The sequence below is a fragment of the Danaus plexippus genome, chromosome 8 (assembly GCF_018135715.1).
Source record: "Danaus plexippus chromosome 8, MEX_DaPlex, whole genome shotgun sequence".
Lineage (NCBI taxonomy): Eukaryota > Metazoa > Arthropoda > Insecta > Lepidoptera > Nymphalidae > Danaus > Danaus plexippus.
This window is the reverse complement of record NC_083542.1, coordinates 8,565,586-8,579,338: the sequence shown is the minus strand read 5'-3', so window position 1 is coordinate 8,579,338 and position 13,753 is coordinate 8,565,586. Positions and strand designations below refer to the sequence as shown.

Here is a 13,753-nt window from a genome sequence, read left to right as displayed (position 1 = left end):
TAAAAATATTTAAAAATTATTTCAGTGTTTATTTAATATACAAATTAATACATTTTTTTTTTGAATACATGTAATCGGTTTTTATGTAACATTTAGACTATAATTAATAGTAAAAAGTAAGCACTGCCTTTATGTTTTGATATAAATTCACAGCCGAGTCTACTGCGGATGTATGAGCTTAAATAACATTTTATTAATATGTAGTAATGGAACGGGAAGCAAATCAGTGAAGCTTAATGTATTGAGTAAATATAAATATATTGATGACAGTTTATTCATTCATTCCCACTCCTTCATAACCCGGTCCCAGTCCTCGTCGGCGATGAATGGTCTATCGATACAAGTGATCATGTACTCCCCGCAGTAGAGGCACTCGCTGGCCACTATGTCATCGATCTCGTTCTTCAACACTTCTCGGAGCGGAAGGCCACTAGACGTCACCGTCGACAGTTCTATGTTAGACAGCAGCGTCAGCTGTTTCTGAAGATCCGTTAGCTTATTGCGACGTGCGGGCGCTGGAAATATTATAAATATATTCATATAGCTCGTCGAATGACAGTTAGTATCACAGAAATCCTTGTATGAGATCGAGCAAACGGCCTGTAAAAAGATCTGTAATGACATTAAATTCTTAACCCCTCTTTTTATAGAGGTATAGACTATCCAAGGCCGTAGGTTTCCTCACCCAGCACCGGCAGTATCTCGGTCCGGAGACAGTCGCTGTGGAAGCGATGGCTGCAAGGGAACAGGTAGAAGGGTCGCAGGAGGAGCGCCAGCGAGCACACGCAGCACGTGTCTGACGAACACACCAACGCGCTCCGACCACGGAACGACTGGATCTCGCTGCGGACCTGGTTGTCACATAGATAATCTTGCTAAAACTTCGCATCATAACAAATCAATGTTTATTATTGACTTAGCCCACGTTCCGTGAGATGTTTGGAATTAAAAAGTAAATCTATTTAAATCATTTGTTTAAGTAAATCTATATATATTTATCATAAAACACTAATTTTCTAAAATAAAAAGTTTCATCAACGCTAAAAATAGACACGGCATCAGTATCTGTCACGTGATTGTAATACATTGTTTTCATTTTATTATAAACTGCAAAACGAATGATATATGAACCGCCACAACACGCCGACACACGATCGCAATACTTACGTACTCGGCTGACTTCGTGGCGTCCTCCATTTCCGCTTTGAGTTCTTCTATTTGATTGTTATATTCCTAGAATAAAGAATTACATTATTATTTTTTTCTATATGTAAAACAAAGTTTAGAAAAAAATCTCACCTGTAAGGACTGACAGATGGGTTCCCTAAAATGGTCAATAGTAATGACGTCACTGAAGAATGGTAAGATATCTTCGATTTTGATCAGAGGACATTCTTCTAGAAGACTCATGGCGACCTTGATGTCCTGGTTCTTGGTGATAACGTGTTCCGCTGGAAATGGACGGCTGACGTTGTGGTATTAAAATACATTTTCACAATGTTTAGGAAAAGTATGAATGGTTCAATGTAATCATTGTCAGACATGGTGTTAAGGATCATATTAATTAAACTACTAACTGTAGGTAAGTCGTTTTTGTCTCTTTGGACTTCGTGATTGGGTGTAGGGAAAAATGTACAAGGTATGTCAGGGAAAGGGAAATCTTTAGCCATTGTCATGTGGCTCTATGCAAAACACAAATTTACTGCCTCGATACCGCGGTGACTAACTTAACTTTGGGATAAATTACGTCCAACACATCATTATTGTTCAATTATTCTGATCTCTCCATTGCTTTAAAGTTTTATTAAATTGTCTTAAGTAGCATATGTGTGAAAGTGCTCATATACCCACACATCCTCACAATCTTTTTTTTCATTTATCTATATATTAATACATTTTGTAATGTCACATTATATAACTGACCGACTCCGAGCCACAATCTCCTCTGCAGCGTCACATCATCAGGCATGTCGGCCACAGTCTTGGCCAGGCCCGTATCAACTTGCAGCGCTAATTCAGCAGCCGACTCCCAAAGGCCGAGCAGAGCCGAGAGCTTCACGCACGCTTCCGTCAAGTTCTTCTCTCTACAGAGTCTGATGATATAAAAATAGTTAATTAATGACACAATATAATAAAAGTCCTTTAATCTAAACATAGAACGCCTCACACTAATTCACACAATCTTATGCGAACCTACCGCAAGGCATAATGTACGTCATAGTTCACCATCGACAGCTCCTGCCCTTGCCGTGACAGATATCTCATGAGAGCCGGCACGTCGTGTTCCGCGTACAGCGTCAACAGATAGTTATGAATCGCACGATCCTTGACATTGTAATTCTGTAGCATGAATGTCAAGTATCGAATGATTTCAGATACATGAGCCTCGTCGTTTTCGCAGGAGAGGAACGCCGGCAACAGTCTTGAGGAACTTAGAATCGGTCCAAGAGAAATCAAGGCGTTGACGGTTTCTCTCGGTATTTCTTCCATCAGGGCCGGAGCGAACTGATAGAATAGATCGGGTTTTTTCAAATGCTGCAGCATGTTCAGAGCCTGTACGTACGACTTCTCGTAAATATTTTGCGCCACTACGTTCTCGTGGTCCTCGTTGATGATAGTCAATTTGATGAGGTTCTGCTTATCTCCGTGTGAAGACATCAGATCGTAAATGACAGTTTTAATGTGTTGCATACATTTCGTGACCTTGGGTTGGAGAAGGAAGATCTCGAAATTGCTCTGGATCTGATGGTACTCGTTTGAGTCAGCTTTCCCGGTGCGACGGAGCGACCCGAGTTGCGACAGGAACAACTCCGTCATCCAAATAACTATCATCGATATCAGGGTCTTGTCGTCGTCCAAAGTGTCCAATCTCTTACTGAGGTACACCTTCAGCGAGTTAACCTGATCGCATTCCAAAAACTTGAGGCAAACAGTCTCGAAGCTGCTCTGTGTTTCCGCGTATGTTTCAGCGCTTTTATCGTAATCGCCTTTCTTGAACAATAACTCTGCCTGTTTCACGTTTATTATATCTATATAGGCTGGATTGTTTTGACAGTATCGCTTGGCCAGGTCGAATTGTTCCTTATCAGAGTATATCCTCCAAACATTTCTTTCTTCCCTCTCGACCTTATATCTAAAAACGGCTTTATCGGTCACGGTCCAAATCGTTTTTCCGATAGGATCTTTCACTATATTCTTCAACTTTCCATGTACTTCTGAGTATCTGTCTTCGTAAACCAGTTTTTGGTTCAGCAGCGACACCGCTTTGACCCTGTCAGAATACATGAGGAGGACATGGAACTCTGTAAGTACGAACGAGAGTGGCGTTGCTTCTTTGGTGTCATTTTTTTCACTTTTATCAGAGTAAGTTATGAGCTCGCCTTGAGTGAACAGTGAGTTGGAATTCTGTTGAGAAGTAGGATCTAGCTGCAAAGGCATAATCGTGTAGTAAAATATAATATATATTAGAATAAATTTTAACGGAACATATTTTACCTGCCCATAAAATATACCTGGCTCCGTTAACCAGGCAAATGTTTTTGGACTATTTGTTTTATCGAAAAAGAACTGCAATTTGGAGTATTTCAGAGTTGAAGGTATTTCATGGAAGCCTGTCTCTACGGTTGTTAGGTAAGAGTGAAATATTGATTGCAGGAATGGTTTCTCATCGGAAGCCATAGCATGGCCGATGAATTGATACAGCCTTTTGGGGGTTGTGACAAATATGAAGAATTTGGTTGTGTTGTTCACTCTATGGAACTGGATACCAGTAATGGGTGTGTCAGTCCCCTTACCTATATCAAAAATCTGAAAAAAAATATATTTATTAAAAAAGACTATTGAATTACTATATACTGAACATTTTGCTTGATTTTTCTACATAACTATGTACTCATTTGGCCAAGACTAACTAATGTATAATATTTTTTTTATCAATCATAATTTAAGTAAGATAACATATATAAAACTATCTCAGAACATGTCTAAAGTCCAACAATACTGGGGAGTGAAAAATGATTTGATACAAAGCTTTCTATATTCATGATTAAAACTTTTCTTATTATTTTTTATATGTATGGTATTTGATTGGGATGGAATTGAATGGTTTTCAGTACAAATTTATAAGTAACAGTTCTTCAATGAAATCCAGCGGATAAAAAAGCATAAATATATATATATTTAATAGCAATAAAAAGCTTTTTAGTTTGAATTGAACTATGTATACCAAACCCTCTATCTCCTTGCCTCCATACAGAGGCAAATAATTAGGCAGCTGGATGAAGTAAAAGAAATTTATGTTTATTAAAGTGGAAATTGAAAATAACCAGTAATTGAAAATTTTTATGAGACAATATTATTTTCTTATATATATATATATATATATATATATATATAGATATTTATTATAATTCCTCACCTGCCTCCAGTACTGTTGACTGGCGGTGAACATTTTATCGCTGTCTGTTTCCAGTTCCGTCTCAATGATGTGCCCCTGTGATGTCCCCAGCAGTATGGGTCCCGTGGTTGAAGTCGAAGTATTCTCATAATTCCAGCCGACTTCAGTCACTTCATAATTCCTAGATTTGGCGACCGTTTTCAATTTGTTACTCTTTCGATGGAGGTACACCAGTTCGGGATTGCCATCTTTGTTTCTAGCAGCAAAAGCTAATAGGAGATGATAGCCGAGTGGATCCAGAAATATTGCAGTAAGTTTTGAGTTGGGTTGAACATATTTTGAATAATTTATTTCTGAAAATTATTTGTTTAGTTATTCTCATTGAAAGATAATTAATATCATTAAAAAAAAATCACATTATCTACAACATAGATTATGAAAGGCTAATAATTTAAATAGAACTAACATTTAAGGATTACTAAGTGTACTTCATTATTTTTAAAAACTACATACTCAAGACGATTTGGTTACAATTACATTTTACTTTGCAGCAACTGCGATCATAGGCAGAGGAGATGAAAAATGTTAAGTAGCAGAAACATCAGGAGTTTGTAGTTTTTGAAAATAGTAAAATACGCGTAGTAATCCGAAAATATTAGTTTCATTTAATGAATACTGAAAATCATAGATCTCATTATGAGACTAATAATTACTTATAATCAGTTTACCTTCATTTTCATCAGGCATTTTAACATCTAGTCTAAATATCATTCCATTTGCCATGGCTAGAACTAGATAATCACTAGAAACAGCAACGTGAGTGATTAAATCTGATGGCGTGAAATTCATTTGTCTCTTAGAAAACATGGGCTTGTTATCATCCAATTGGATGTTGATGTAACCTGAAGACGTCATCTGTTCTGAAGGAGGAACTAGGCGTTGCGACACCTGAGACGCTTGTTCGTATTGATCAAAAATTGAAGTCATCTTTGAATTGGTATATAAACCCAGTTGTTACACCTCAGAATATAAGCACAATTATTAAAAAAAATAATTATACGCAGATATATTTACTATTTTTTAATTATTAAGTGTATAAGGTTCTTCAAAAACAGCCATGCCTTAGTGTTTCTGGTAATATCAACAAATAACAATCCTTTATTATGTTTTAAAACAAGTCCCTAGATGTACACTTTTGGAATAATGACATATTTTCTCATTTCCACATTTTGACATTGACATTTATGAATTATATTAAAAAGCTTATTTACCTTTTATCAAATCTAACTAAATATATTTTGAAACTGTAATTTTCATTTTATATTGAAACATGAAATGTATCTATATTTTTATTTTTATTGATGTAAGTATACAAAATGTTACATCTTTTTCAAAAATCTTGTACGTTTCCACTTGAAAAATTATCTCCAAGATGCAACAAAACTTTTTCTTGTTAGTTGTCAGTCTACTGACTCGTAGTAGACAGCATAGTAAGCATGTAATGTCAAAAGTTTGATTACTGGATTAGTAGGTGTCGACCATTGAGTATCGCAACTCATTTGCTATAAGTCATAAATGATAAACTATTATCTCTGTCAAATTCGGATCTCAGTATTCACTATTCACTAGACAGTAGTTCAATGTGGGTTACTTAATACGAACATATTATTTATAAATTATAAATTATTTATTGAATGAAGGTAGAATTTATTTGATAGAACTTGTATAAGTAATTTATTTTGACAAATGATTTAAGAACGTTAGTACATGTATAGCCTAAGAGAAATAAAGTTTTACTGATAAAGTTTTTAGTTGTTTAACTGTCGCTAAGTTTTTATCCAAAAACGTATTAAATATATGACCTTGTACAATATCATTGTTATCAAGTTTTGATGTAACACTGATGTTAAATTCGTACGTGACAATTGTTGAATAATTCATAAATTAGTATATACATAAAGAAGATGGTTGCGGGTGCAATTTTAAAAACAACCAAATTAAACTGTGAGTATATCAAACATTTTATTTGTCATTTACACGGAGTATATAAAATAAACATAGAATAAGTAGTTTTGAGAGTGTATATATTTATTAAAATCAAGGTGTTAATATGGTAAATGTCTTTAAATATTATAGGAACTTCTTTAATTACTTACATTCATTTTTTGTCTATCTTAGTTGAAATAAATGAACATGATTTTTAATGTTTTTGTGATAATACATTCCTTATTATGAACAATGCCATGTACTTTTTTTTTGTTATAAGAGAAATAAAAATTGTTTTGTAACTAATATACTACTGGATTTGTTAGTTTATTATTAATAAGAATGTTTCTAAATTATATTAGAAGAATCAAAGAAAACTTTGAAACATTCAAACAGAAATGTAATGAAAGTACTTAAAATTTTGTTCATAAATACTATAACTTCTTTTATAATCCTTGAACTAAGTTTGCTTTTCAGAGTGTGGACTGATGAAAAATATTTAGAGAAAAATATTATGAGTTATGTATTAATTATTATGTTTATATTTTAGCAAACTTGCTGCAATGTGTAAAATTTGTTGCACAAAGCCGCAGTTTTACAACCCAGCTGACAGAACAACAACTTGAAATACAAGAACTGACAAGAAACTTTAGTGAAAATCAGCTAAAGCCCAAAGCCGCCAAATTAGACTCTGAAGGTCGCTTCCCATTTAGCGAGGTGAGTTATAATACTGTATTATTTCTTATTTACTTATTTGTGTAAAAATACTCTTCATAGAGTAAATGTCGCATTAAATATTAATGCAGAAAAATATATTTTTTTCATATATAAAAGTGTAATTTTAATTCGGTATCCGAGAAATAAATCAATTCATTTAATATGCCTGACATTTTTCAAGGCAACTCTCTGACTATGTTTTAATTGATTCATAAAATTAAATCCATTATCAGTAATTCTGTTTTCAAGAATAAAACACCTTTCACAGAGGTATTAAGTTCTTATCAGACATATTTATCTTGAGTATCAGACAATAAACCCATACAGCCGGAATAAAGATCTTTTTTAAACCTTTATTAACATCACACACTAAAATTTAAAAAGAGGTTATATGTAAACTATCTAATAGAAAACCCATATATGTATTCTGAAAAAAAAATTGAATTAAATAAAATTCTTAATTCAAATTTTTATCTGCTTCTAGCATTGTACATTAGCTTTGTTTATTAAAAGAATAATAGATATCTCTTATCACTTGTGTTAACTTATACTAATAGTTTCTAAATTACTAATTCAATTTCCAATACCCAACAATGACATATGGCACTTGAGTCATCTCAGTGTACATTTAAATTGACCTAAAATATTGTTCCTAAAACCATACAGATTACACGTTTATTGTCCATTACATTGGCTTGCATGAGACACTTGATTGAGTAATCATAGACCTAAAATTGCTCTTCATTTTCTAAAATAACTGACTCTTGCTCTGCCGGACCAATAGTAACCAAACCTACCTGAGAATCATCTCAAAAAACCTGACTTTCAAATGAGGAAAAACTAATCGAAATTGAAGTCAGGTTTTTTGACACTTGAGAGCTGCGATGCCTCGTCCATATCTGTGTGTGTGTATCTGCCACAGATAGATACATACACACACACACACACAGATATTCACGTCAAACTTATAATACCCCTCTTGGAGTAGGGGATAAGAATAACTTATGTTACCATACATTAATATTGCATATATATGTCTACTTTGTGTCTTTACGCAACATAATAATGTGAAACATTACGCCGATAATTTAGTTAATGGCCGTTTTTAAGTAATATTACAGCTTATTTTCATAATAATTTAGCATATTTTATGTAAAAAGGAGTAAGAAAAACTTATTCATCATATTAGTTGAATATTTGTAATGAACGAATAAATGGGTTGTAGATAAAATCCCTTACAAATCTGGGTTTGATGGGCGCATGTGTCGACCAAAGCTATGGAGGTCTTGATCTGGACTACCTGTCGTTGGCGATAGCCGTCGAGGAGATCTCCCGCGGATGTGCCAGTACTGGAATGATACTCTCCATACACAACTTTCTCTACGCAAACTTGGTTAACGAGAAGGGCACTCCCGAACAGAAGGAGAGATTTCTATGCGATTTCACAAAGGGCTCGCTTGGATGTTTCGCTTTGAGTGAACCCAGTAAGTTTTTAAAAATAGGATAAAGTAAATATTTCTATTATTTTGTTTTTATTTCTATGATTCAAATATAAAATATAGAAAGAACAATTCGTCAACACGAGCAGGATTCGACCCTGCGATTTATACAATATCACGCTCCACTTGCTTTCCCAACTAAGCTGTCGTGACCTGCCTCGAGTCGGTGACTCAAGCTTCGTACATATTGTGTGACGTAAAGTTTTTAATAAGATGCCGGCAGCGACGTCGCTAACATAAGGACGAGAGCACGCAAGGATGGTGATTATTGGATATTGAATGGTAAGAAGAGCTGGGTGTCCACGGCCGTGGAGGGGTCCGCCGCCGCCGTCTTCGCGACCTTCGACCCTGAACTACGGCATAAAGGACTTGCTTGTGAGTTTATCTTTATATACAGGGGGTTTATTATTATATAAGGTTACACATGCCGTTCAATAATCGCATGGAGGATATTTTTTTTTTTTTTGATGATCGTATTTTTTGATTTCAGGTTTCCTAGTACCTTTGGACGCTGAGGGAGTTTTCAGAGGCAAGAAAGAGCCTTTAATGGGCGTCAGGTGGGATTATTTATGTAGCTATAGATGAGCTAGTCGCCAAAGAACCTACGTAGCGTCATTTTCTTCCGTAAGCCAATATTGATTTTTGGCAGTAGTGATCTTTGAATAGTATTGAAGTCTTGAATCCGTACATTTGACACGAAACTCCGTTGTTAAACTAAAACTGAGCGTTGCCAATTGTTCGTTGTATAAATCTTTTCACGCGATAGTTTTTGGCAACCTCGTGGTTTAAGTATAGTAAAATTTTGTTGACATTCAAAACAAATTACTGCAACTCTATAACCCTGGTAGTGGTGATAACATTTGTTGATAAGCTAGGAACGCTTTGTATGTAGTGTACTACGACAAGTTGTAAGGTTACTGAAGGCCGTGTGACAGGGCGGTGACGGCGTGCGACCTCATGCTGGAGGAGGTCCGCCTGCCGAGCTCGTGTCTGCTGGGGAGGGAGGGGGAGGGGTTCAAGATAGCCATGGAACAGCTCGACCAGGGAAGGATAGGCATCGCCGCGCACGCTGTCGGTGAGCTACCACGAGTAATTGGCACGGTGGGGGAGTTACTCATAGCGATAGCAGTCTTTTACATCCTAACGATAATATTCCTTATTGTTTGTGTGCATGTGTGTAATATTTGTAAAAAAAAGTATGTTTCTTTAGAGTGAATTCGTTAATTTTTTTGCCCTACTAACCTTCTTTATCGGGTCCATGGATAAGTTATTCTTTATTATAACATATCAATGACAGGCTGAATCTTTATGTTTATTAGTTAACGCTATTTGTTTATTTCAAATGCATTTATTCCAAGACTCCACAAGAAACTGGTTTTCCAAACGAGTTCACGATCACATTATATAAGCCTGAAATAATTTAAAAGGTGTTTATTCTTTTATATATATTAATTATTAAGTATGTTGAACGTTTCAGGCATCGCCCAGTCAGCGTTAGACACAGCAATATCGTATGCCAAAGAAAGACACGCCTTCGGTAAAAATCTAACAAGACTGCCGTCAGTTAAGGTACGCACAAAGAAATACTGTTTGGAGTAGTCTTTTATTATTACCCCAGCTGTCGCCTGGGACTTTTTATGAGATTGAACTCCTTATAGCTACATTTCAGATAAATCTAGAACGCTCTTTACAAGTACCGAGTCGTATAATGCTTACTGTAATTGAATATTCTTATCAACTACGTCACCGTGCTGTTCAACTTGAACCTTTAACAGTAAATATTATGACATTTTCGAAAAGTTTTCTGCATATATTAACAACAGTGTGATAGTGTAGCTAAGAAGATGCCTTGATGTATGAGGTAAAAGCAGAATTTCTAAACTAAGACCATTTTTTCTGGCAATCTGTGTCACAAAACAAACAATCTGTCAAGCTTCCATCCTCACAGATTAAATACATTCACTTCGTCCGCACGGTACTCGAGATTATAAGTCGCCAAACAAATAAAAACGTTGACATTGGCTAAAATTCCACGGATCCAGTGCGAATGAAGCCACAGCATAAAAAATATTTACATTGAACTCGTTTCTGCAACTCATGTCATCCTCTCGAGTCGTGTTCTCCGCCTCCAATGTTTCCGTCACGCCACCTCTATTACCGTCAATCGATCACGCAACACGGATGCCGTCCCTCGCGATCTGTCACGCGATTCATCGTCAGCCGCGCGCTCACAGATTGTTGTGTTCCATGTTCATTGAGGATGTTATTGGTGCAGAGAATTAAGCAAGCTTAGTGTCAGTAGCGAATTCTTTTAAACCTATACGTACTCTTTAAATAAAAGTGATGGCTGTTATCACGGGGTTTTTAAGTATTTTAAAAGTGTATATATATATTTTAAAAAATTAAATTACCTTGCTAAAGATGAACTTGTCAAAAACATCATATAGAGGATATATATCAATTCGTTCAAAAATTTACAATAAATATTATTAGCTTATACAAATTTTAAGTTTTTTTAAATAATAATATATTACAATCCACAAACATTGCTATCAAGCCGAGCATTGATTTTTAAAACTTAAATAAATATTATACTGAACATTTTATTAATAAACGAACACGCGTATCATCTACCACAGATATAATATTTTAGACTCTAGTGTTTAAAATGATGTGTCTGTGTCCAGAGTATGTCTGGCACACCGCATGTAAGTGTTTATAATGTGTGTGTGACGTCATCACCCCAGGATCGTCTGACGGACATGTGCATGCTGGTGGAGACGGCGAGGCTGCTGACGTACCGCGCGGCCTGTGACGTCAGCACCAAGAACAGCGCCATGGCGAAGTACGTGGCCGGCCGCGCCGCCACGGCCGCGTCCGACCACTGCGTGCAGGTGCTGGGCGGCAGGGGGCTCTCCACGCACTACAGCGCCGAAAGACATTACAGGTGACTGAATAACATAACAGAGAATGCGCGCGTGTGTGTGTGTGTGTGTGTGTATGTACGCTCGCCTCGGTGTGTATGCAGTTGCGTATTATTATTAAACACGTGAGAGAGTGCATTCTTGTGTTTGCGCGTGTGAGTGCTGTGTTTTTAATGTATTTATTGCACTTGGATAGGTATGTGTGGGCCAGTGTGTGCGTGCGTGTGTGAGCGCGTGTGTATATGTGTATACGCAATGGTATGTTTTCTTAATTCTTCCAGGTGTAAATGCATATATTGTTATAAAGGACATTGAATAAAATTGTCTAAATAATAAAGTAACTACTTATATTAATGAATTATAATATCAGGGACGCGAGAGGCACACAGATATACGGCGGAGTGACGGACATACAGAAACGATTGGTTGGACATTACCTGCTCAAAGAACACAACGCCTTGTAATATATGGGTATATAGCGGAGGGTACGAGGGAGGCAGCGGTGAGATACGCTTACGTGCGGTTAGATATGACAATGGGACTTAACATTATATATGACGTTACTTAAAAGATATTTAAAATAATACTTCCTAGCAGTGAGGAAGTCGAATGTAACGTGCAGACACAGGGGAGGCAGATAGTGGTGTATAATGTATATGTGTGTGTATATTAAACGAGGTATACAATGTCTAAATAATCCGTGATCACGGGCAGCCGAGTTGTGTGTCTGTCCGTGATCACGGTTGCTGAAAAATATTAGTTTTATTAAAATTTAAATAATCGTGTTTATTGAATGATCGGTGATAGGGAATTTTTTTTTTCAACTTCACCGAATACCGTTAAATGACAGAAGCCAAAAATAGACTTTCTCACTGCTAGAAACCTCACTGTCGATATTTGACATTCTGGTGCTGTTATGTATATAAAATATATTCAGTCTTCCAAAAAGATAATGTAGCTAGTATTGTGCTCTATAAAAAAATTACTGTATATTTTCCTCTTCAAATCTTTATTGTAAACTAAAATAGTGAAAACAAGATAATAATCCCGTTTTTTTCTCACAGTACACACTATGAAAGAAGTAATATTTAAATTCACATTATTATTTTATAAAAAGAATTTGCAGAATTGATTATGTAATCTGGATAAATGTTGCCATTAGTAAAAAAAAATGTCAGTTTATATTTTGGCGCCAACAGATCCGGTGCTATAAAATATATGTATAAGTTATTTCATCACCGTATATTTTAATTTAAAACAAAATTAAAGTGTCATTCGTTTTATATTTTCTTTCAAATCGATCGCTTTTCATGCGCAACAAAATTATCCAATCTCATATATTTAAACTTCTTTGACTTACCTCCCCGCTTTGACTTCGACTTATGTTATTGGTGTCGAGGCTGAATGCCGTATGCTTTAACCTCATTCCATTTTTAAACATTTGAAACTTTTGGAGTGACAGGGTCTATAAATCTTAATTTCTATATTATACTGTTTGTTTTAAATCCTCTTCTATATTAACTATTACAATACAATATATTTTTAATTCAAATAAAACTATGGTTTAGCAGTTTTTTTCATCAAATTTTATTAGTAGTTACGGTTTCCTTGGTTCTTCTGTATCACGGTGGGAACATTCTAGACTTTTCATGTATAATGTCATTATTTCTAGAACCATAGTTTTCTTTGAGCGTGTGCTGTAATGTTAGATATGATATTTATATTATTATGTACTTTTGTAATATCACACATGTTTATATTTTTGTTATGATCTATTAAATGAATTCCAACATGTCTTCTCTTTTCTTTTCTAGTCAATGACTTCCGAATCTTGTTTAATGTGCTCAAAGAATCTAATGTAATTTTAAATCAATTTACAACTTATGTTTAGAATTAATTCGTATAGAACGCTTAGCAAATGAAAGCAGCCTTGCAGAGATAGATTTGTTTAAATCGTTTTAAGATATGGATCTCGTTGCCTTTTATTTTTCGTTCAAAACTGTCGTACATTTCCAACTCCGATGAGGTTCTATATTTTCTAATGTCTCATATTTTACATGAAGCTCTGCATTGGAATTAAAAAATATACTATATTTGATTTGCCGTAACGCTGAATGCAGTGTCCGTATATATAATATGGGTAATAATTTAACCGTAATAAAAGAATAACATCGATTACAAATATTTATCAATTTTATTATTGATTGACTACATCGTTATCTATAATGTTG

The 13,753-nt window shown here is 35.3% G+C and overlaps 2 protein-coding genes across 4 annotated transcripts; one reads left to right on the top strand and one right to left on the bottom strand.

The window, feature by feature from the left end:
- Positions 1-14: 14 nt before the first annotated feature.
- LOC116773784 (vacuolar protein sorting-associated protein 18 homolog) lies at positions 15-5,383 on the bottom strand. The gene is made up of 9 exons (XM_061521249.1): positions 5,125-5,383; positions 4,418-4,749; positions 3,496-3,807; positions 2,198-3,426; positions 1,924-2,093; positions 1,300-1,451; positions 1,168-1,233; positions 686-851; positions 15-515 (listed from the first exon to the last, which is right to left on the bottom strand). The coding sequence occupies exons 1-9, from the start codon at positions 5,381-5,383 to the stop codon at positions 280-282; spliced, it is 2,922 nt and encodes a 973-aa protein (XP_061377233.1). The 3' UTR covers positions 15-279.
- LOC116774639 (short-chain specific acyl-CoA dehydrogenase, mitochondrial-like) lies at positions 4,591-13,316 on the top strand. 3 transcript variants are annotated; one of them, XM_061521250.1, is made up of 9 exons: positions 4,591-4,706; positions 6,933-7,099; positions 8,325-8,583; positions 8,812-8,973; positions 9,089-9,155; positions 9,534-9,673; positions 10,076-10,167; positions 11,346-11,545; positions 11,893-13,316. In XM_061521250.1, the coding sequence occupies exons 1-9, from the start codon at positions 4,676-4,678 to the stop codon at positions 11,984-11,986; spliced, it is 1,212 nt and encodes a 403-aa protein (XP_061377234.1). In that variant the 5' UTR covers positions 4,591-4,675; the 3' UTR covers positions 11,987-13,316. The 3 variants fall into 3 exon arrangements, with proteins under 3 accessions (XP_061377234.1, XP_061377235.1, XP_032523239.1); XM_061521251.1 differs by lacking the exon at positions 4,591-4,706 and adding an exon at positions 5,307-5,393; XM_032667348.2 differs by lacking the exon at positions 4,591-4,706 and adding an exon at positions 5,771-6,400.
- Positions 13,317-13,753: the final 437 nt, after the last annotated feature.

Bases quoted from the DNA above. Each gene is read 5' to 3' on its own strand.
- LOC116773784 (XM_061521249.1), bottom strand. From the start codon at position 5,383: ATGACTTCAATTTTTGATCAATACGAACAAGCGTCTCAGGTGTCGCAA. The intron at 4,750-5,124 runs GTAAACTGATTA...AATAATTTTCAG, and splicing joins AATGCCTGATGAAAATGAAG to AAATAAATTATTCAAAATAT. The intron at 516-685 runs GTGAGGAAACCT...TAATATTTCCAG, and splicing joins CGAGATACTGCCGGTGCTGG to CGCCCGCACGTCGCAATAAG.
- LOC116774639 (XM_032667348.2), top strand. From the start codon at position 6,361: ATGGTTGCGGGTGCAATTTTAAAAACAACCAAATTAAACT. The intron at 8,974-9,088 runs GTGAGTTTATCT...TTTTGATTTCAG, and splicing joins ACGGCATAAAGGACTTGCTT to GTTTCCTAGTACCTTTGGAC. The intron at 9,156-9,533 runs GTGGGATTATTT...GCCGTGTGACAG, and splicing joins GAGCCTTTAATGGGCGTCAG to GGCGGTGACGGCGTGCGACC.